Genomic DNA, 23,384 nt, shown 5'->3' on the forward strand with positions numbered 1-23,384 from the left:
GAGAGGCCAAGAAAGGAAGGGCTCTACTCTCATTTACGTTAACGCATATTTGTATGGCTCCGACAGACACAGGTAAAGACAGCTTCAGCCCTTCCGCACGGGGAAGCAGGAGCGCTCCCAAGGAGCTTCACAACGAACGGGAACCCGGCCCCGTGCAGGGCACACCTCCCCTCACCAAGAGGCACGTCGTGAGGGGTTCAGGTTGGCTGGGCAGAGTCCCCCCAGACTCCTTGGAGAGGCACCTCCACAGGGCCGGCCGGCCCATCCCCAAGGGCAGATGTAAGACAAAACGACATCAGCCCTACGCATGTTTTAAGCGACCCCCCAAGGGCACGGGAAGCATCAGTGCAAGGCAGGCAAGGGACCCTGCAATGCAACGCCTGGGACAGAAACACCCATGTGAAACGCCAGCACCTCCTATTCTGCAGGAGGTGTGAGCATGTTCTCCCTCGGAAAACCCATCCAGCCTCAGTACCAGCAGATCTGGAAGCCACGCATGCAGCTGCGCGCTCTGCATTCCCGCCACACGCTTCCCCTCCAAAGCCTGCTCAACACCATCCGCTCTAATTTCCTCAGACGGAGGCAAAACACGCACTAGATGAATCATGTAAGCACCGCACTCCGCGTGAACATCCACATCCCTCCTTCCCAGCGTTGTCTTCTTTATTTCCATTTCAGCCAACGCTAGGCCTGCTCAACTCTGCTCACACCCCCTTCAGAGCCCGGGGCCCCAAAGCACAGCACAGCTTGCGTCGCTGTGTGGCAGCCCGTCCCTGACTACGCCAATCTATATTATGATAAAAGGCATTTGGTTTCAGCCAATAGCACCTCATTATATCAAAAACACCAGAGGAAATGTCTGGAGTTGAATTGATTAGTGCACAGTAATTCTTCAGGCTGTGAAAGCAGGGCAATTCCCAAGATGGGATTATTTTTTTGCTAGGCTTCACCTAATTTTCACAATTTTTTTTCCTCCTGCTTGCTTCGCAGCCTTCCTTCCAATCCTCTCCAGCTTTGCAAAACTCCTCTTTGATTCAGTCCCTCAAAACAATATTCTGCTTAATGCACTTCTGCTTAGCGCCCAGAAAAGCACTACCACCCACCAGACCTCTGCACTTTACACGTGTAGCAGCACAAAAAAGTTTAGAGAGTTTTTGCATTTTGCTGTACAGACAGAAGCCAGATTTGGGGAGACCAGAGAAATACCTGACAAGTATTTATAAAAATCTAAATCAGCAAAGTGGAAGGTGCTGACCAGGTCTGCCCACTGAGCGGGATGGCAGTGCTGCACTGCGCCTCTGCTGCTGTATCCTCCGAGCTGCAAGCAGATCCAGAGCAACCATGAAGATGTTCTCAAGACCATCCACTGGGCAGGCTGGTCCTTCTAACCTCCTTTGAACTACTTTTGTTACTTCTCCTGGAGGCCAACGGGCCAGAAAGGGCCTGCAGACAACCTCTCCTGCATCTGGAAGCTCCCTGTTGAGGGAGAAGGAGACGGGGCTGACCCCAGGCAGGACTGCCTGCCGCTGACAAAGCTGAGAAGCTGTTCCCCAGGTCCTTGCTGTCACGCCATGGCCTTGGGAACTGGCCTGGGACCTACCAACACATTTCTCAGAAGTCATGAAAGAGTCTGTGCTTTCACAACCCACCAACAGTGGTGGGATTTGACACTAGGGAGAGCCCAGGCAGTACCTAAGCTGCTGAGCATAGTTATGCCAAGCTGCTTGGAAAGTTGCTGCACCTGATTGCTCTCCAGCAACTCAGAGGCTGGGAGGAGAAAGGGAGGGCATTTTGCCCTAATAAATCACCCTGAGAGCAGGGGTGACATCCCGGAGCGGAGCAAAACCCTCGGGAGCAGCTGGCGCGACGGGCAGCGATGGGGCACTGTACCGAGGTCGCCGGAGTCAATGGAAACATCACCCTGCATCAGCTGCTCGAGAGCAGAAGCCGAAACTAATTAACTTCATTTGTCTTTGGAGACCGCAGCCTTGCGGGTTCACTGGCTGCACTCGTGTCGGTCCCAGCGCCAGGCCTCACTGGTCCACGTCCTCAGTCGGGCTGTCTACCCCGGGGTTAGGGGGCCGGCGCGCGCCGAGGACGCCGGCTCCCGCTGCCTGCAGACCAGCACACCCGCCACTCGCCTGCTGCCCTCTAGTTAAAACTGAACGGAGAGTTTTTCCACTCTGCCTTGTTTGTAGGCAATTCCGAACAGCTCTGGTCTGCATGAAAAACACCGCTGCCTTCCCTTGCCTTTCCATCCCTATTTCCAAGCCAAGAATGATGTTTCTCTGTAGCAACATATACATCTCTCCTTCCTTTCCGGAATAAAAAAAAATCATAAACCAAACTTACGGGTACATGAGTTCATTTTCTCCAGAAATTTTCTGTCCAAATTTGCAAGGGCCAATGTCTTCCCTGCGGTGACTTTAAAATGGAAGGACAACCATCCCTTGTTCACATCCACCTCTATTCCCTTTGCTGCCACTAAGATAATTTCTCTTCCTCGCACTAGCTTTGAAGCTTATCACAGAACATTGGCATGCTCCCAGAAATGCTTCATCTCTGATGAATTTTATTAGTTTTGTCCTCTGAATGAAGTGATCCAATAGTAGTTACAGGAGATAAAAACAGAGAAAGGAATTGTAGAAACAGTTCACATTGGACAAGTTTAAGGCAACTGAAATCTAGCCAGAACTGGTTGTTTACTGGTGCCAGTTCCTTCTAAGTTGCATTAAGAATAGCTATGGAAAATACATTAACTTTTTCCTAACGTCACTGCCCCACACAGGACCATACTGGAGCTGCTCCCCAGTTATACGGCTAAGCTGAAGGAGAGCCGTGCATGTAGACAGGAACGTGGCCTTGGTTAACCATCCTCCTACCACTGCTTCAAAGCATCTCACGGACTTTAAAGTAAGTTAGATCACACCAGATCTGGGAGCCCTGGGAGAGAGAGCGGTGAGGAACCAAGCCGTACGCCGCAGAGCGTGCTTCCCGAGACGCAGAGGAAACCCAGTCCCTCATGCCTGCTGCTAGCATCCCAGTTTCTCAGCTGTCCTTCTCTCCCATGCTAAGAAGTCATCTGTGCTCTGAGAAAGAGAAGGGAAAATCTGCTTTGAAGCTGATGTGGAAAAACATCCTGCAGGGTTTATTTGACTAGGGCTCAGACACGCAACATATTAATGCAGCACAGCCCGCCGCAGCCCGCCAGCCGAGTAGCTGCCTGCAAACACGCTCTCGGCTCACAATACATAAAGGTAACATGGGTTAGCTCAGTCCAAAACAGAAGAAGGCAAAGCTGAATCCAAACAAGTTGCGTTTGCTGCGGCGCAAGCACCTGCTCTACAAACCACTTTGGCAGCTCCGCTCCTGCACCACGCTTGTTCAGCTGCAGTTGTTTAAGCCCCGTGCCCATCCGCAGTGACCCGATACTTCCCAAAAGCCTGGCAATTCCCTCCCCAGAAGCACCTTTGCCCCTGGGATTGTAGACGGAGAACCTGGCAGAACTGCTGATAAAAGGGGAGGGGAAGGGAAGGACGGTCGATTAGGCACACACACATCTACCGAGATGCGGAGGCGGTCGGGTGCATGTTTAACAGACGTAATGCAGCTCTTTGGAAGGCAGGAGGGCGCACGGACAGCAGCAGATTTTTCTGTCCGGTAACTACAGGGATAAATCACAGGATCCCACTGATATGAGCACGTCCTGGTAAAACTCGGAGAAGGCGGAATAGCTCTCCTGGATAGGGAGAGGCCAGTGGAGGTGGCGTTGCATCTACTTCCAGCTGCCTCTGCCGGACAGACAGAAACAGCACTTTACATCGCGGGAAGATGTGGCTCCTGATACTCAAATACCAACAAAATTAAGCGGCAGCCAAATTAATGTCAACGTCCTCTTTCATTCCTGTGGGAACAGCAAATCTAGACTGAGGGATTCCAGCACAGGAAGCCTCATGTAGCAGTGCAGACGGCTAACGGGACACAAGCGGGGTGCAATGAGCTGTATCTAGGGGACCATGATCATCTACATCTAGGGGAAGAAGACAGAGGGCTAAGCTGTGGAAAAAGCAAGTAAGGAAAGGCCTGGCCTGGCTAGGAAGCACAGGGTCAGCTGGATGACCGCACCATGAATTTGCACCCATCGGGTTTGTGCTTTGCAGACCAACAGGTAGAATATTGGTCCCTGCTTCTTGTGGTAATCTGTAAGACAAAATGGTGATGTATGACACATGTCACACTAAGGGAAAAAGAGGAGGAAGGAGGGCCCGGTTTCACTGTCCTGAGGCTGGAGCAGGCTCTCTGCTGCTGCAAGCAGTGCAGTGCAAGAGAACCGTCCCCGTCTTTGCTAGATGAACTCACTGGTCTCTCTTCCACCTATAAATTTTCCAGTCCCCTTCATAGGCAGGGAGATGGCCACAAAGGCAGAGTTAAATACACCTCAGATGGGGAGAAAAAGAAGATAAAGAAGATAAAATACTACAGTAAGGCTCTATAAACAGACAAGTCACAGGCACCACACTGCCTGTGCACAGGCAGCTACAAAGCACACTCCAGCTGATGTAACAGGAAACAAAGGCAGGGACATCAAAACAAACATCACCATCAAACAGGGAAGGAAGAATGCCGTTCACTGAAAAAACACAAAGTATGATTCTGCTATCTCGCATCTCCCTTTTCTACCAAGTATTCACATCAGCGCAGTGTTTTAAAGCCACTACCTGCCCCTCCAAACCCTTTGTACTCTGCATTGCCTCAACACCGGCAGGATCCTGCTCAACCACAGAGCCGGGCTGGTGCTGACAACAGGCGGCTTGAAGCGGAGCGAAACGAGAGCTTCCCAGGAGCTGATGGAGAGAGAGCAGGATGCTGAGCAGCGCTGGGGCACCCTTGTCCTAGCCAAAAAACCCCAACGGACAAACACGCACACGCACAAATACCCACAACAGAAGATCTGGCATAAGGACCGGCATAAAGGGAAGCTGAGGAGTTTAATGCCAAATCATACTCTGTGATGAGAGATCCCAGCAACATTAAAGGGAATCATTCTGGGTGTGAGAAAACATTTGTGTATTTGGCGGGTGTTGGGGTTTTTTTAATTGTCTCGATAAATATATAAACAAAATCTGTTTATCTGTTTGTTTTTTTTTCCCCCTCCTGGGCTCTGCAGCACCATCAGTGACAGGAACAGCAGTCATTCAACTGCAAAACTTGTAGTGTTTCTGGTGCTTCCGCAGTTGCTCTCTATGATAGATTTGCCAAAAAAGCTAGGCTTGAATTTATTTTCGCTATCCCTAAGTGGTTTAATCATTTTCCTTGTAGTTTTACAGCCCCAATTAAGACTTTAGTGGGATTCCATAAAGGACTGGAGCACAGAGAGAGACTGAAATTCAGTGTTACCGTAGTAAGAACCATTAAAAAGCCCAAAAGGAAGGGCTGAGAGGTACCTCTGGCTTCTGGGCATTGCTGGTGATGGCTCAGAAAGATGAGGAAGAGAGATGCTCTGAGCACTGGCGGTTCTCCTACAGCCTGCCATGAGGTCCCTGCACCCTCCACTGCTGCAGCAGGCGCGACAGAGGTCTGGGGAGACATGGCTTTTAATGCTGACCTACCTGAGACACTCCCTGGGTGATTTCACCTTGAGTTTGGGGTTTTTTCCTGTCCTCTCTGCCCCTGATTTCTCCATCTTGCATCACTCTCTGTAATTCCTTTCTTGTTTTGGTGTTTGCATCCTTCAGATAGTGGCCATGAGGTCTCCATTGAGTCATCCCAAAACCAAGTGAGACGTGTCCGGCTGTTTTAATCAGCTCTCGTAAACCCGACCAGGAGGCAGGGAGGAGGAAACAGCCCAACAAGCAGCTAGGATGAAGCAAAGTCTACAGATGCAGGGCAGAGGATCGTGGCAGTGAGCATCTCTCCTCTCCCTGCAGAGGGGGGGGCCTAAGACTGCCGTTACGGCGGTTTTCAAGCATCGGGAGTTTCTTCTCTGCTCTTTTGCGAGACGACAGCCTGTTGGGGTGATGAGAGGCACAGGCCAGGGCAGTGGGGACATTATCTCCGGGGATGACAGCGTCTCCGTGATGTGCGTGGTAATGAATTGCCCTCTTTTCAGAAATGAGTAAGTTGTGCTTGGTGATGCAATGATCAATTTGCTCCATCACGTTAAGCCGTCCATTCATCACAGCACCCGCTGGCAGGCGCTCAGGGCCGCTACACTGGTGCTGGCGGCTGCCGTTATCGACGGAGCAGTAGCCTTTGAAGGCGGCCGCCTGCCGCTTGCCGTGACCGTCGCTTACGGAGCCAGGGAAAGGGCTTCCTCCGCACTGCCAAGTTCTGCTGCTGGCAGACGCCTGGAAGAGGGTCTCTCCAGCATTGGATGCCCACAGGAATTAAAGTCATTTCTGCCACAGAATTCTATGAGGCAGAAAAGGGAAAAAAGGACCAAGGTGTCCCATGACATCTCCTGCATATCCAGGCGGCACTGAACTGCGAGAAAGGCCCTGCTGAGTCGAATGAATCCCGGAGGCAGAGCAGAGAAACAGCGGCAGGAGTGAGCCTGAAGGAAACCCTTGCATGGAATCGGGAGGCACCTGAGATGTAAGAAACTCGCTGAAAAAGAGTGCACCCAGCCAAAAACCTCGCGAGACTCTGCTTCAAAAGTGCTCAATTGCAGCAACACCCATTCTCCTGTGTTCCTGCGGATGAGGCACAAGACTAGGACTCAGGACGGCTGAGACCTGTTGCCGGCATGACAACGTGGCCTCAGCAAAGTTGTTTCCTCTCCGTGGCCTAGATTCCCTTTGCCTCTCTTATCCACTTCGCTTTTAACCTCTCACAGCTGGAGAGCGCAGGGTGTCTCACACAGCAGCCCGTCACCGACTTCAAAAGCGCCCAAGGTGCCATGGAGGGGCTTGTGACAAAGGTCCCCACCACGCCCGGGGCAACGGCCACGCCGCCGGGGCCAGGGCAGGGAGCACGTCGGGATCAAAAGCTCCGCTCCGTCCTCGACATTAGACAGCACGCGCTTCCCGGGACTACACGAGTTCAGAGATGGGAAGCAAAGCTCTCCGTCGCTCGGTGGAACAAACCTACCATGCGCAGCACTAAGAACTGAAACTAAAATAATAATGATAAAAAACCCTCCTGTTGATTGTACTTTGGCAAAGAATTCAGAGAGCAAAGGGGCTCACTTGGGAGCAAAACGAAGATGAATTGACAGAGAGTTCAAGAGAATTTCATTGTTCCCCCGAACACTTGTCTCTCCATTAGGACATCTCAACGGCTTGCCAAGCAAAGGCAGGGCTTTTATTTGTTTCTGTGGTTGCCATAACAATAGAGCTGTATGTCATGTCAGGCAGCAGCTGAGGCTTGCTCTTGTGATTTATATCTGCTCCGGAGAAATTATAAACTTTTCTTCAGAGCTGGTGGCAAAGCAGGGCTGCATGAAACCCCGCTTTGGAGAGGCGAGCCGCGGGAGACCACCGTGGCCGCACAGCAGCCCCATCGCCGGTCAGCGGCCACCATCCAAACGGGCAACGGAAGCAAAAGACCATCGCATTTGCCATCCCCTCCCGCTTTGCTCTCCCCGGTTGCTCTCCATCGAGGGGGCCCCGGGCAGCACCCACACAGCCCCTCACCACGGGGCAGGGCCTCCACGGGCACCATGCAGAGCTGCTGCCTGCCCGCAGCCGGGCGCGCTGGGGCCGCAGGTCCTGCCCGCTGCAGTCTCTGAGGAACCGCCAAAGGGGCAGAGCGACGTGCAGTCCCACACCTGGAGCGATTCCTTGTCCCACGGGAGAAGTGGCACCTCCTAAATGGCCAAAAAGAGAAGGCAAAAGGCCTTCAGGGAAGGTCAGCGGAAGGACTGAACACCCACCTAGCTATTTGTTAAAATGAGTATGGACTATGTTAGCAAAGATGTCCCTGTTAGCACGGCTGCAACGATGCGAGACGATTGACCGATGTTATCATCATGCAGAGGATCAGACTCTGGGGTTGAGGAGGGGATGCTTAATATGGTTACTCATAAATTATACATTTAACTTTCATTAACTCTAAGAGAAACCTCGTGCTTAATTTATGATAAATAGCCCTAAAATTTTCACCACTGAGTTCTGCAGGCAAGGTCCTGCCCCTGCTCTTCCCCTGGAGCATGCAGAGCACAGGCAGCAGTCCTGCAGCGCGTTAAGGTGATGGGATGTTTATGTGTAGACCTTTAGCACGTATCTGCAGGAAGTTTCTTTAATGACTTAAATGCAGCCTGGACCTTTCTTTCCAATTCACCAAACCACTGCGTACAGCTTGTGGCACCACTCAGCAGTAAAACGCACCAAGAACAATTTTGCTTCAGAACAACAGCAGGGAGTCAGCATTTCTCTGGAGAGCTGCTGAAAGGCAGATCCCCACCCGTCCTTTCTGCAGTCTCAAGCATCTTCATAAAAACACACTGCCACGTTCGAACCTTTAACCTTCCGAGTTGTAAAGACTTCATCAGTTGTTTTCTCCAAACCAGGCTTTCTGCAATATTCCTCCATTAAAGTCTTCAAGACGAGTGACCCCTGAGCCAAAAGGTGCCAGACTAATGAGAGGTCTGGAGGAATGCAGCACGCTTGTTATTAACGACACAGAAGAAATACAGGACTGAATTACCATCGCTACATTACAGGACAGTAAACAGGATACTCAAAGCGCTGAGACATGGCTGTGTTACAGCCGCCGTAATACAGCGCAGGATATGAACCCTTGGTGCTGAGACATGAACGTGCTAAAGCTACATGTCTGCAGCACCGCAAGTCGGAGCTTCCAACACAGAGGTATGTGATGCCACTGCCATCTACGTGATGCCACTGCCATCTCACAGCCCAGCAAACCGGCCCCTCCAAACGCAGAGATCTGACTGTATTTGAATTCCTACGCGATGGATTGCACCCGTCCACCTCCAGTGGTAGGTCAGGCATTACGGATCATGGTTTGGAAAACAAAACCCCCAGAACTGCTGCATCACACTTGTTAAAGCTACCAAAATAAGTATATCTCTGTCCAGAGGGACAAACCAAAGAAGCTGCAAGATAAACAAGCTTTACACCCTTCTTGTACACTTCTTGTTTCAAGAAAGCACCCAAGAGCCTCAGCACAGAGACAGGAAAAAACAATGCTCGTGGGCACTGAGCAAAGCTACATCCCTCCTCTCAAACGGTGGCGGATCTGTACAACCCAAGCGTAACTCCTCCGCACTGTTCCTTCAGTCAACTTTCAGTGCTCAGCTAAGACTGTGCCACCCTGATTTCCATCCATCACAAGGTATTCGGGACCCTGAGCTGGCTGCCTGATCCCCATTTGAGAAGTGTTTAAGTTCTAATGCAGAAATAATAGATCGTCTTTAGGTTTTCACTGTATCTGTGAAACCTTCCATAATTCAACATCAAATATTTATTATTACGTTTATTAAAGTTTGAATAATTTAGCACCTCCTGCATGTAAGATACAAGTGCAGTGAACTCGCCTCCCTTACTCTACCTGGGTCACTCCAATATTTATGGAATTTATGGAATTCTCTATCCAGGTTTCATTTACGAGGGATCAGGCAACACACCCCATGCCAAAAACTCCTCTCCTCCTTCCCTGACAACCTCCCATCCCGAGGCTTTTCCACAAGGATCAGTGTCTGGAGACAATTACTGCACTGAAGCAGAAACCAAGCTTCCTAGCCTCTACTTTTGCTCCAGTACCTTTAGCAGAGGCGTGAGGACGGAAAGAATAACGTCTCCACAGCCCCATGCCTGCGAAAACGTTAATATACAACGTGGTGACTCCTCTCTTTCTCAGCTCAACATCAGCAGTGTTGTGCAGACAAAATATGACTCTTCCAATATATCCAAACTGTAGGCAGGTATTTACCACCAGTCTCTTTTTGCAGGAAAAGGAACAAGCACTAGCTAGCAACAAGAACACACTTAGGATCCTCTTGGATGCCAGTGCTGGCTCTGCCATATGTCTCTGTAGGCACCTGCTCCAACTATAGCCCTACTGAGATTCATGGTGATAGGACAGAAGAGTGGAAATGCATTATCCCATTGCTCTTGGAAAAGAAAAGACAAAAGGATCTGCGGACATAAGGATCCTACTAGTGCCCAGGAAGCTGATTCACAACACAAGTAAGGACTTGAGGGTCAGGAAATTGTGTCCTGACTCAATGGGAAGGAAGGTAGGAAGTCTGCCTGGTACCAAATGATTACATGCTCAATCTTAACTTAATGAGGGAGACGGGAGCACACACTAAACACCTTAAGAGTTAAACGGGTAAATGCACCCTTGCAGTTCACAGTGAAACCCTAGTAAACCAGACAAAGACTTGTGCCGACAGTCACCACCACAGCTCTCTCCCAAGGCCGTGCCTGCTGCGCCCTGGACTCTTGCCTTACTACAACCGTTCCCCAGCTGCTGGCACACGGAGGACAACTGCTTTGCCTGGGCTCCCTTTCCAAGGGGACCCTCCTTTGCCCACCCTCAGCCCATTCTCCCCAGCAAACAGCTTCTCCTTCCACAAGGGCTACTCCCCTGACAACACCATTTTAGATCCAACTCCTGAACTAGATAATTGACACAAGTCAGATCACATCTGGCTAAAGTACAAGCTAGCCAAAATGGAGAAGCCACAGAAATATTAGGGCATTATAGAACTCAAGGAAGAAAAAGTCTCTTATAGTATAATAATTGGACAAGTGACATAGCCTTCCAGCAGGTCTGACCTTGGCCCTTCATGACCACCAAAGCAGAGTATCTAGGGCTGGCTGCACGTGATATATCTATGAGTTTCTGAAAGATGATGGCATTTCCATACTGGCAAATGTATCTATTTAAGCTGTTCAATCAAACATCAGATTTAAGCCATTCTAAAATTGCCTTGCCAAAATTTTGCACCAATTTACTTCACTGGATTGGCAGACTTCAGGCCAAAATTGAGAGTTGCATGCATGGGCCTGGCCTAGACCCACCAGGACCAAAAAACCTAGCATCTGTCACATCAGGTTCCTCATGGGAAGAAAAGTAATCACACTTATCACCCCAGAAATTACTGCATACTCAAGCATGAGCAAAAAGAGAAACCTGCTTCTTACCTGACATCTGCTGGATCTTCGGTCACCAGAACATCTGTCTTGCAGCTGGCAAGAGGATTGATAGAAAGCTCCACAGGGGGTACCACAAAACTCTTACTGACAGGCAGCCACAGGCCTTGACCCAAACTATAGGTGGACCTGGAAGGGGGACAAACACATCATATAGAAACATAGCATCTACAGTAAACAGTGGACCTCTACTGCATCTGACCACCTGGAAACCAGAGCAGCGGTGGTATCACCAGATTAATTAGTCTCCTGACCTTGTCCCAAAAGCCAAATGCTAGCAAATGAAAGAAAAATAGCACAGAAATACAACATGAGGGTGATCATGCTGTCCTTTTAATCCAGGGGATTTTTCTGCGCATACCGTCCTCGCTTTTGCTTAGACGCGTGCCCGGCAGAGGACATGAGAGGGAAAGCCTTTCTCCTCCTGCAGAATATAAATCAAAGGCAGGTAACACCAGCATGCTTCAGAGAGCAGGACGAGACAAAGCTAGGAATGACCAGGAGGTAGCAGTCTGGTAGGGGAGTCCTCACCAACAGGCACCTCCCAAACGGGTAAGCTGAACGGTCACTCAACTCACCTGAGTATCTTCTCTGGTGCTTGCTCTCCTGTGACTAAATCGTAGCCCCTCTCAAGTGTTGTGTAGGGCCAAGGCCTAGGAGATAAAGAAGGAGAGAGAGAGAAACCACGTCACATCACTCAGCAAGAAGAACAACACACCTGGGCCCCAGGGCTTTGGTTCTGGTGACAGACAGAAGGGAAGAAGATGGGACTTCTTAGCAATCTGGGGGTCAGGAGAGAGAAAGCACATCTTTAGACCGGGGGCTCAGGTCCCAACTCACCCTTCACTGTGTCCCCAGTCGCTGCGCACACACAAATGACGATGGACAGGATCTGGGGCATAGCCTTCATGACAGCTGCACTCTCCTAAAAGGGAAAAGGGAAAAGATCAGGCTTCTCTGTACAAGAAGCATGTGAAAAATCACTGCACTGGACACTCCTCCCTTGTCATTCATCGCTGTTCATTCACAGGCTTCCCTGATCCCTGTCCTGGATATAAAAGCACTTTGGACTCTTCTGAAACATCTAGGTGAGGAGAGGTGGAAAGCTAAAAACAAACAAACAAACGAAAAACCCAAACCCTTGTAGCTTTTATGAAGGGGGTTATGTGATCAGGTTCCCACTGTAACTGGGGACTGGAGTTAATGATTCAAAGGTCTGTCCTTATCCCATGTTCCTGTGCACCCCTGAAGTTCAGCCTGCACTTGGTGGTCTCCTAGGAAAGCTCCCTGCCGAGAAACCTCCTCATGGATCTGTCCTGCTCTGCAAATGGCTTGCGCTTAGCATTGCACACCTCTGATAGAGGAGCTGGCCTGTGATCAGTGATCCGTTTCTCAGCATGGATCATTACCTTGCTTGATGAAGGCAACCGTCCCCGCACACCTCTTGCCTGGGGGGATTCGCCCCAGCTCCTCAGCAGAGAGGCAGCCAATTTGGTGCACCTGCGACCTGCTCGACCCGCCGCAGTGCAGAGCTCCCCTTCTCGCCTCTGCCCCCTAACAACTCGCGTCAGGGCATGAGAGCAAATTCTCTCCCAACCCAAAGATTAGCAGTGCAAGAGGTGGCTCTTTCCCAGCTTTTCTGGCTTCATTCACATGGGAGAAACATAGTGTAGAAAGATCTGACCTCTCACCCTACCCCGTCTCCATCTTCTGTATTCAGCACCCTTTTCTGTGCCCTCGTCCTGCTGCTAATGGGCTCTCGTCCCCCTTTCACCTTCCAGCTCTCCTTCCTTCTCGCTCTGTGCCTGCTCACCCTGTTATACCCTTTTGACAGCATGACTAGAGACTTTTTCTGCACCAGAGACCTGACCATGCTTGGCCCAAATTGATTCCATGTTTGGTAAAAATACATATCCTGGAGCAAGAAATGGCAAAATAAAAAGATTAATTGGATTCGCACACAGAATTTCTGTTACAAGATTCTGCTGATTTTTTTCCCCAGCTCCCCTCCTCTCCCAATCACGCTCTCACTTCGCAGAGTGGCAGGCTGAGTTTTAAACACCGGCCGAGGTGCAGAGCCAGGGGAGAAGCTTAACCTGTGGTTGTACCCCCACACGCACAGACAAAGGAGGGAAGATGCTGCGAGACGGGCGGGAGCGGGGATACCCCTGTCACGGAGCTAATGCGGACTGACAAATACCTATGTGTTCTTTGGGTTCCTAAGCAAGTTCTTAAAATGTCTCACAGGGATTACAGTAAAGAGCTTTTTTGTCAGGAGGGAAAGGAATGGGGGTTCAACTGGTGAGATTTTGAGGAGAGCCATCTGGAAGGGGGGAGGCGAAAAGAAAAGAATAAAGAAGAAAAGAAAAAAAAAAGAGACAGCTAATGATGTGCTAAAATGCAACGGCACCTTCATGAAATATTCACTGCTTTAAACACGTCTAATATTAAAGATTAAATGTCCTGGGATTTGTCCTAGCGACTTCGAAGCATTGATTTATGATCTGTCAAAAGCTGCTAACCTCATGATTCATAACAGGAGAGGTAGCAGCATTACTTCTCCAAAGGGAAAGAGCTGGGAAGGAGACAGCAGCGTTAACTCCTGCTAGAGTTCAGCCATGCCGGAGGAGCCCGCGTAGCCTGGGGGTCTGGGGCGTTCTTGTTTTAAGGAATGCATGTCCTAATGGCTCCATCAGTGATTTAAAAAAAGAAAAAAAGGAGAGACAGAAGTTATTTTTTCCTTGGGTGCTTAGCACGCAAGTTTCCTCAGCCGCGCTGTGGATCATTAATTCCTGGCGCTTATTACATAACAAATATATGCTCTGCAAATGAGAGACATCTCGAAATGCTTGCAAAGCAAAGCTGGGAGTCTTGGGGCACCAGCTCATTCTCAGCTCCCACCACAGAAATTACAGCAAATCAGCCAAACACCTTCACAGGTTGGCATCAAATGGCCTGAACGCCCTCCTTCGTTATTGATGGCTGCAGATGCCAAGGCGGTTAACCCCTCTCCGGCAGCACCGACGTGTTTATTTTGTCCGCCGGCTTGTTTACTGTTCAGTCAGTTTGGTGTCGGAAGGAGAAACTCTATCAACCTGCAGAAATATTGATTTTATCGACTTCAATCCTAGACTTCCAACGGCTACGGCTGGCGCTCGAGGCTTTATTGGGAGGTTTATTGGGACGTTTATTTCCGTAAGCAAGAGGGCAAACCCTGGCACCCACTCACCTTTCCGTGCGGGTATCAACCGGCAGCAGAGAGGTGTCGCACAGTGGGGAGAACCATGCAAGACACTGCGATCAAATACAGCTGCCCCTCACCAAGACCACGTGGCCCGCGGGTCCAGCTTTTCTGGGGACATCCACACACTATTTGCAGAGTTTCAGAAATCCCATGTAACCAGATGTTGCCCTCTGACCAGATGCTCTAAGATCTATTTCAGACCTATTAGAGTGATTTTCAAAAAACTCAGCAGAACCTGCTGTGCTCCTATAGGTTTTCATGAGCATTTGCTTTTTTAGCAGTGCTGGGCACCTACCAATTTCTTCGGCCTCCTGAACTCCTCTACTATTTTAGCTCTGTTCTCGGCCCCTCTGGCCATGCTGCAGAGCCAGCCCTGCCACAGAGCTCTGCTGCGAGCAGGGCTCATCCCCGCAGAGTGAGAAACACTCCCTTGGCACAGCCGGGACCCCAGAGTGACAGCAAAGAGGGTTCCCTGCACCTCACACTCCTCCTCTGAGAAAGCGCATTTTCTGAAGGGGGGGCTTCAACACTCTGCTAAAATAACGAACGCCAAAACAACAGCGCTCTTGTCTCGAGCTGCTAAATCCTGTGTGCTTCTGAGGGAAGAAAAGTTATCAGCTCAGCAGCACTCAGGTTAAGTTAGGATTCAACCCAAGCTTAAAGTCAGAGACAGGCTTTGACAAATAACCAAACCTGAAGCCGGGTGCAATTTGCACCGGTTGCGCACACGTCTCGGTGCAGCATTCGGCTTCTGCAACAGGACAAATGACTCAGGAGCTACAAAACACTGTGAAAAGCATCCTGTTTCTGCAATCAGACACCGGCACTGTGCACAATGGTAAAAACACAGACATTCATCTTCCTTTGAATTCATAACCCACAAGTCAGGTTGGATAATCCTCAGAAAATCTCAATCTATTACAGCAAGAGGCAGGATCACTGCTTGCTTAGTTTAAGCTAGAGCAGGTCCCTCTTTTAAGTTCTGGACGCACTGAGCTGGATTTCCCGTCTGTCAGTTAACAAAATGCTGGGAGGGAGGAAACACCTCTGCCATTGCAGAAGCAAAATGCACAAGCTGGGAAATGAGACACCGCAGCTCTAGCAGAAGGCTCAGAGAACAGGTTATTCGTGTAGTACACGCATCTGTTTGGGAGAGAGAGGAGACATGAGGCCAGGACACTGCTCTCCATCCTCTCTTCGTCTGGGAACGAGTCATCAGGGACGGTCTTTGCTGAGCACCGAAAAGCTGCATGGAGACCTTCACCTGCCTGGGGCACGCTGGCTGCACGGCCCCTCGCCGGGCTGGACTGGGAGAGGCCACAAAGGCTGGCAAAAGAAATGCTCCTGGGCCCAGGCAAGTCAGAGGTTTCTCAGGAAACCTTCTCAGGTTTCTCTGTTTTCTCCCAGAAATATCCTTTTCTGCGTGGTGGGTGAAGCAGAGGCGAGAAGCGGGGCGCCAGAAGGCTTTTCCCAGGATGTGTGGTGCATGGCAGCCCCCCTCTCCTCCCTGGCAATTCCTGAAGCCGCAGCAGCAACTCCTGCACCCTGCCACGTGGCTTGTCCTTTCTGCAGCCCGGGGCGTCGTTCCGATTCCTGCCTCTGCTCTGCTTCATTTCTCTCTTGATTGCCTTGCTTGCCCCTTATTTCAGTGCCTGTTGCCTCAGAGCTGTAGCAGCTCTCTCCCTCCAGCTGCCTGCTATCCTCTGCAAGAAATCAGCTTCTGACTCTACTTTTTTTCCCCAGGCTGCATCAGAAAGGCATTTAGACTCTCCCGCTGAGATCAGAAACCCTTGGGCAAAGTGGGATAGGGAGCTGGAAAAGAGACCGAGAGCATCTTTCTGTTCACAGCACCAATGGGTGACACAGGTGGGTTCCCAGTCCCACCACTGACTACAGACTGGCCAGCCTGGGACAGGCACACACCGAGAAGCCTGGATGTAACAGCAACAGCAGCAAGGAGAATTATTGGGAGCCTATTTCTGCATACAGCTGCCACTCCTCCTCCTGCTCCCTCTTCCCCACTTTCAGAAAATCTCATCAAAGACTGCATATCCATGACTAATTACAGGTAACACAGAGGTGTCTGTGTTGTTTTCTGCTCGGGGGATGAACCTTTGTCTCAACCAGCAGGACACACACCAGAAACACTAAAGATATGTCTCACACACAACCTCCCTCTTTCTGCCGCGCTTTCATTTCCATAGAGGCTGGTGGTGACTGCTGATAGCTCAGACCAAAGTGCCAGAGCCAAGCGCAGCAAAGCGATGAGATGCCACCTGGGGTGGCAGTGGGATGCTCAGCCCACAACGCCTGGACGTCTCTGGCCGTGCACACGCAGCAGCAGAGGACCTGCCAGCAGCGAAGTGACTGCGCAGCTCCAACCTCCTTTGGCTCTGGGATGTTACAGTCATTGCCACCAACCTGCAGAGCAACAGAGCCGGGAAGGTGAAAAGGGTCTGGGGCCTAACCTGGAGGAACAGGATAACATAAGAACATGCCTAGCTGGTTTCAGCACGCAGTATGAGCTTCCTCTGCCTATTTCTGAGCATTGGTAGGTGTCCTTGCTTTGCCCATGCTTCAAGCCAGCTAAAACGCTGGAGTTGCAGAAAGGTGGACCTGGAACAGTCTGCAGCTGCTGTTAGCACCTGTGGCCACGTGGCTTTTGGCTCAAAATTAGCCTGCGTAGAAGCCAGCTCACACCTGAAGGAAACAGTAATCCAGCACCAGCCACATTGGGGCTCACCGCCGCCAGCAGCACGTGCGTGCTGCAAAGGCAGGCACTGGTACACTGGAATAACACAGCCCTCCAGTCCCTGCACCAAGACCAGCACAACAGTAAGTTTTAGGTGTTTTCAGTATTATTTGCTAAGCTGGAAGATGCAGACTTAGTCTTTCCCTTCACTCGACGCACTGTGCTGCTGCTCCTCCTTCTGAAATGCAAACCAGCTCTTGTGCTGTGTTTGAAACCCGCCCGGACGTCTCCCTCCTCAGCCTGCCCCGCGGAGCAGGGCTGCGTGAAGAATCCCACAGATGAGGCTCCGGCTCCCGCCCGTGTGCTGGGGTAATCCTGTTAGCCTCATTAGGGCCAGGCGATCCGCTGTGATAAAGCTGCCAGATCCCCTTAATCCACCAGCCTGGCACAGAGCACACCACGGAGGCTCCCAGTCCCCGGGCTCCCGGCAGAGCTGCTCTTTGCGGTCATCGGGATTTTCACTCACGGAGCCGGGGGTCTTTGACACTGGTGGAACAAACTGGTGGCTACCGAACCCCATCCCCATGCTGCTGATTTGGGGGATTTCCTTTTCTGCCGCAGCACCTCCATCAGAGGCGTTAGCGCCATGTGAAAGCGCTCCGCTCCTCCGGGACGCGGTGCTGGGGCAGCGTCTCTGCCTTCGAAGCCACTGTCCTGGGGACAACGTCCCACCTGCAGCTAGGCCTGAAGTTTGCTCCTGCGGGTTGTGAGCTGAGGGAAGGTTTGGGATGCCCTTCACAGTGCTTCTCACACCGGTCAGGGGCTCCCTGCCCGCAAGCAATTTCCCTCTCTGCGCTAAGAAGCTCCAGCGCTATAAACGCGCCTCTGGTTTGCACGTGCATTGCACACGCGCCCGCACGCACAAGCCTGTCCCCGGCCCTCCGGGTCAGCGTCCAAGGACAGTCAACGTGCCACTCTGCACGCCGGTGAACCAGAAACCCAAACCAACGCTTCCCGGCCCCCTGGAAGGCGACGCCGGCGTCGGCTCGGCAGCCCATCGGGGCAGCCCGCCCCGCGGAGCCAAGCGCGGAGGGGCCCCTTCCCGCACGCCACCGCGGGCACCCCGGGGCCGGCTCCAGCTCCAGCGCAGCTGTCCTCCTAACACTGCCTCTTGCTTCTCGCCTTTCCGCCCGCCTCGCCTGCAGAGCGCGAGGAGGAAGGGGCGGCGGAGGGAGGAGGGCGCTGGGAGCGAGAGAGCCCAGCTGCGAGCGGCGGGCCGAGGCCGCGCATTATTCGGCAAACACAAGCGGTCGTTGAGCGTCCCCGCTCCCCGCCCGCGCGGCTGACTGCCCCAGTGTTTGCGGCACGGCCGCGGGCACAATGCTTCTCTCTTCTGCGTGAGCCGCCTTCAGCGGCAGCGAGCTGCTGGACGGAGAGCGGCAGGCGCGTTTCTGTGCTCGCTTTGAGCCATCTCCAGGGTTACGAGCCCGCTCCGAAAAGGCTCCTTGCTCCGGCAGGCGGGGGAGGATCGGGTGCCCCTCTCCCGCTCCCCACGTCGCCGGCTGTGGGCTCCTGCCCCGCCGTCGGGGAATGCAGCCTTCATCCTCCTGCGTGGACAGAAAGGGCCCGACGGCGTCCTGGGCCAGCCCGCGGGGCACGTCGGCACCAAGAGCACGGCTGCCGCATGCGGCCGCTCCCCTTCCAGGCACAGGAACCCGAGCGGGGCTGCTGCCCCCGCCGACCAGCGACGCGGCCCTCGAGGGGGGCCCCTCGCTCCGCAGGGCACCCGTTCCCCAGCTGGGGCCAAAGGGCAGCTCCTGTCCGCGTCCCCCAGAGGCGCTGCTTTCCCGGCCATCAACTCGGTGCCTGGCGAGGGCAAAACCCTCCGTCCGTAGCAGGGACCTAGGAGTCTCCACCCGAGCAGAGAGGACCACGCATCAGCACTGCAGCAGACCTGGATGCTCCTCAGATCCCATCTCACGTCAGATGCACCGGAGACCCAGCTTTGAGACCCGAGGGGCTCCGCTGTCCCTGGACACGGCCCACCGAAGGTCGCGGCAAGGCGCGGGAAGGCTGCCATCAGTCCTGACTGACAGCCGCACAGCAGAAGCCCAGAGGAGCAGCAGTAAACAGATCAATGTGAGTCACTCCGTCCCTCCAAGAGCTACAATCGCTTCCCTCCAATAATGAAGCTGTCGAGGCCTTAGAGTTTCATAAGCGTCCAGAGGAAGCTCTGGATTGATTTGTCCTTTGCTGAGGGTTTCTGAGCTCCTGGCAGAACGTCACAGAAACAATTTCTGAATCCAGCACCTGAAGAAATTTTGAAATGGGTGAATCAAACCGTGCTGTCCGTCTGAAGTGCACGCTTTGGTCCTAAGGGCACGTCTCTCATCGGTACCGTTACCGTTTGTTCTTCCTCACCACTTAGGGCGTATCCCTGACCCTTAGCAGCAGCGGCAGGCCGCGGGGTTCCCCAGAGGCTGGGGAACGACGTGGCCCCAGTGCTCGCTGCCTTGGCTGGCTCAGCTCCACCAGCCTGCAGGACCTCCTTCGCGCTTGGACTTGGCTACACCACTGCACCCATTCGTGTCCGTGCAGCGGTCCCACCAGCGCTCTGTACCTCTTCCTCAAGGTGCCTCATTTTCTATAGCACGCCATTTTCTGCAGTTTGCTGTTCTACGTAGTGCTTGGGGGCCTTGGAAAGGTGCCCTGCGAACACTGTTACCCACTGCACTCTCAAAGCTGCTTTAGCCAGAGGCTGCGGAGCTACAATAACCCACTGATGCACAAGGAGGTGCCATGGGCCCACCAGAGCCGCATCTCTCCTTGCTCCCAGCCAGCCTAGAGCACATGCCCTTGCTATAACCTTCTAACACGTGCGCAGGCTCCTTGCGCTCAGCTTGACTGACTCAGGGCTTTGCACTCGAGCCAGCTGCCCCCTTGGGTGGCCAAGCGGAAGCTAAAAAGCTGGCAATGCAGCAACCAGGATGCAGCACCTCCAACAAAAGCGGAGTATCAGCTGCCAATTTGATCCCTCTGGAAATGCTGGGGTACCACAGTGCCATCACGCAGCCGGGCTGAGGCCAGCTTGGCACCAAGGGAAGGGTCTGGAGCTGCCAAAATTGGGAGGCTGCCCAGATCTGCTTACCTTCAAGATGGCAATGAGGTGACCATACCACTCCCAGGCCTTCTCATGACAGGTGATTTCCCAGCATGGGAAACACAAACATCAGGAGCCATATTAGAGGTGCCGGGGAGATCTCAAATGCCACATTGACCCTCAGACTGGAGTTTCTCTACCTGTAGTCTAGCACAGGGCAATAAAGCACTGAACTAGCTGCTAGCAGCACCTGCCACACCAGCCCAGCTCCTGGGAGCATCTCCTGGGGCCGCTTGGGTGCCTGAGCCACCAGCTGCTACATCTCCCTTGCTCTCATTCCCCCATGAAGCAGTAGCACTCTCAGCAGTGATGATGAAAAGGAAGAAGAACTTTCTGGGAAGTGGCCAAGATACGCATGTACACCAGGTTTCATGCCAGGGTTTCCGATTCTTAGAGCTACGGAAAATTTAAAAACCCTCAACAAAACCCTCCATAAAGAGTTTGCTGCACCTATATGGGATGGCACAGTGAGGGCCCTTTTTGAGAAAGAGATTCAGAGAAAATTAAACACAGGCAAGGATGAAAAATGGTCTTAATAGATCATTAAATTCCCAGCTTCAATGGACTCTTTAGAGAGCTGCTGCCCAAGGCAGGGTTAGGCCCTGGCTGCGGCAGCGACGCCTCGAACAATTGCAGCTGCAGCGACTGTGCTAGGGAAAGCACTCTGAAAAGTTTCTCTTCTAGCCCTTGTTATCTGTTGCTTCTGGCTTTTGGGGATGGCATTTTCCAAACTTGGTCCCTGAATCATTCTGATGAGAAAGGCAATTCTGGGAAGAGCAATTTGGCTTGCAAGGAATGAAGGGGAAGGAAAACTCCCTTCTAATGAGAAACTTCTTTGCTCCATTCCTCATCTCTGGGAAGAAACAGCTGATACAAGCCAAAACCCCCTCTGTGGGGAAATGCTGCGTGCGTCCCTTCCCGGGCAGGCCAGACGGACCCCGCAGTACTCAGCCCATGCACGCTGAAGGCTTGGTGCCACATGATGCTCTAGTCGCCCCGCACGGGGCAATACGCCACCAGGCTGTCGTGGAAACACAACTTGCGGCTCCAAGGTGGCTCCCATCTGGCCAACCCGGAGTGGAGACAGAGCGCTCAGCTCCGCCAACACACGCTCCGCCTGCGGAGGTATGACTTGGAATTAACTTGACAGTCATCCCTCCTCTGCTCCCGTGGAAAGTCACCCTCTTTGCCCAGATGCATCAAAGCACTTAAGCGCAAGCTTAACTTTGGAGGATTGTGTCTGGGTTTACGTTCTGCACAGATATTATTCTCATTATCATTTGCTAAGCTCCTAAGCTGTGCGGCTAAGGAAGATCTTCGTTGGCATGTGCATGGCTGATGCGAGCGAGCAGTGAAAGGTCCCGAACAGGCTGGCGGTGCACGGGGGACAGACTCTGCCGGTGTCACGACTGCTCTCCTCCGGGGTGAGCGCAGCCCCAGCATTTGCCTTTGGAAGCTGAGAAGTGGCCTCCGGCCGCTTGACGGGACGCGCAGATGGGCTGAGCAGGTGAGCTGGGCCCAGGAGTGGTTCCACACCACAGACCTCATCTCTCCTCCCTCCTCTCCATGGTCTTCAGACAAGCTCAGAAATGCCATTACAAGAACATTAGCAGCTGCAGGATTAAACACTCTAATGGCAGAAAATGAGAGTGTAAAGACAGCACAGATAACCTTAACTCAGCCCCCTTGCGGGCATACATTTTGATTGCTGTTTATGTATAACACTTCAGCCTGAAGCTAAATGAGCTTGGGAGTTAACTGCCTCCTGCCCTGCTTGGTACATAAGGCAAGCTGTGCCGCCACATGAAAAGAAATCGTATATTACATGGTTTTTGACCAAGTTATTAAACTATGTACCTTAGAGAGACAGGAGCTCATCTTATAAAAGTCTAAGTCAATAAAGACACTGGGCTGTTCCAACAGCGAAAATAGCAGAAGTGCACAAGAACAAACAAATATTACTTGATGCGCACAAAAGCGGCATGATATTAAATTGAACTCTCTGGAAAAAAAGGATGTTTTCATACACACAACTACACCCTCACCCAGGTTGGTCACCTCCCGATTTACATGTTCAGCCATGCGACCTCCAAATCCTCTTAACAAGTGCCTTTAAAAATTGGGTATGTTTAAAAATGACTTTCATCTCTCTCCTGCCTGCAAGACCCCTGCCTTACCAGGACAGGAATGCCATCTGCGGCTCTGGTGACAAACTAACCCATTTTGAAGATGATGGAAATGGGTTTTTTTTGCCAATTTCTAGAAAAGACCCTTTGCTACCACATCTAATTTGGTTTTTACAAGCATGTCCCTATTGTTCTGTGGGTGGAATCAATTGTGGATGCAAAGGAGAGAACTTCGATGGGTAAGTGTCTGATTTATGGACAGTAAAAAAAACCCAACGCATTTGCACCTGCTAATCAAGGTAGCTATCCATCTCATTTATGCCACTGTTCTGGCAAGCCTGACAGCACAAAATCAGAGGCAGTTTTTTCCAGCATTTGGCCCTGAGGGACCAATTCTCCAGCAGGCCTCTTAAGCTATGCCCACAGAATGTGCAAAGTGAATCAATTTTGTGCATACAAAGCAGGTAATTGTGCTCACAAATCAAACTTTGCATATACCACCACAAACGGATGCCCTCATAACCATTACCAGTGCCGATAAGGGAGGCCAGCGAAAAAGCAGCACTCCTTGATTTTATGAGAAGGTATCCCAGCGTGTGGCACAAATAGCAGCACTAGCAACATACTCAACATCCTTTGAAAAAACAGAGAGCAAGGAGAGTTGACCCTGAGTCACAGAAGAAGACAAACTTTCTCTATTCCCAGCTTAAACAGCACTGTCAGAACCTGCCAGCAAGATGGGGTGTTTTGGCAGAACCTCTCCAACAGAGGAGAGGCTCTGATCTACCTCAACTCTCAGCTTCACTGCACAATGGACCATGGCCCGATCCAGAAGAGGTGCCTGGCTTGTCCAAGCTGAGCAGTGGCAGCTTGATGCAGGCAAACAGGGACCAAGCCACCACGCTTACCATAATGTCCGCAGATCGGAGGTGAGGACCCTCAGCAGAATCTATTTACTTATTTATCTGCAATCATTTCAGACAAAATGACTTGGCCATTTCTTGGTGGGGGTGGGGGGGAGAAATTATATTTTGCTCAT

The 23,384-nt window shown here is 51.8% G+C and overlaps 1 protein-coding gene across 2 annotated transcripts in view; it reads right to left on the reverse strand.

Moving 5' to 3' along the window:
• The window catches only part of ASTN2 (astrotactin 2), a 426,223-nt gene that overhangs the window by 221,648 nt on the left and 181,191 nt on the right, over positions 1-23,384 (reverse strand). For both annotated transcript variants that reach the window (XM_064523655.1, XM_026113784.2), the window contains 3 exons: positions 11,964-12,048; positions 11,702-11,776; positions 11,115-11,252 (listed from right to left, as the gene is read on the reverse strand). In XM_064523655.1, the coding sequence (XP_064379725.1) occupies positions 11,115-11,252; positions 11,702-11,776; positions 11,964-12,048 (298 nt within the window). The remainder of the gene's footprint in view (positions 1-11,114; positions 11,253-11,701; positions 11,777-11,963; positions 12,049-23,384) is intronic.

This window comes from Dromaius novaehollandiae, chromosome 20, assembly GCF_036370855.1.
Source record: "Dromaius novaehollandiae isolate bDroNov1 chromosome 20, bDroNov1.hap1, whole genome shotgun sequence".
NCBI classification, from domain to species: Eukaryota; Metazoa; Chordata; class Aves; order Casuariiformes; family Dromaiidae; genus Dromaius; species Dromaius novaehollandiae.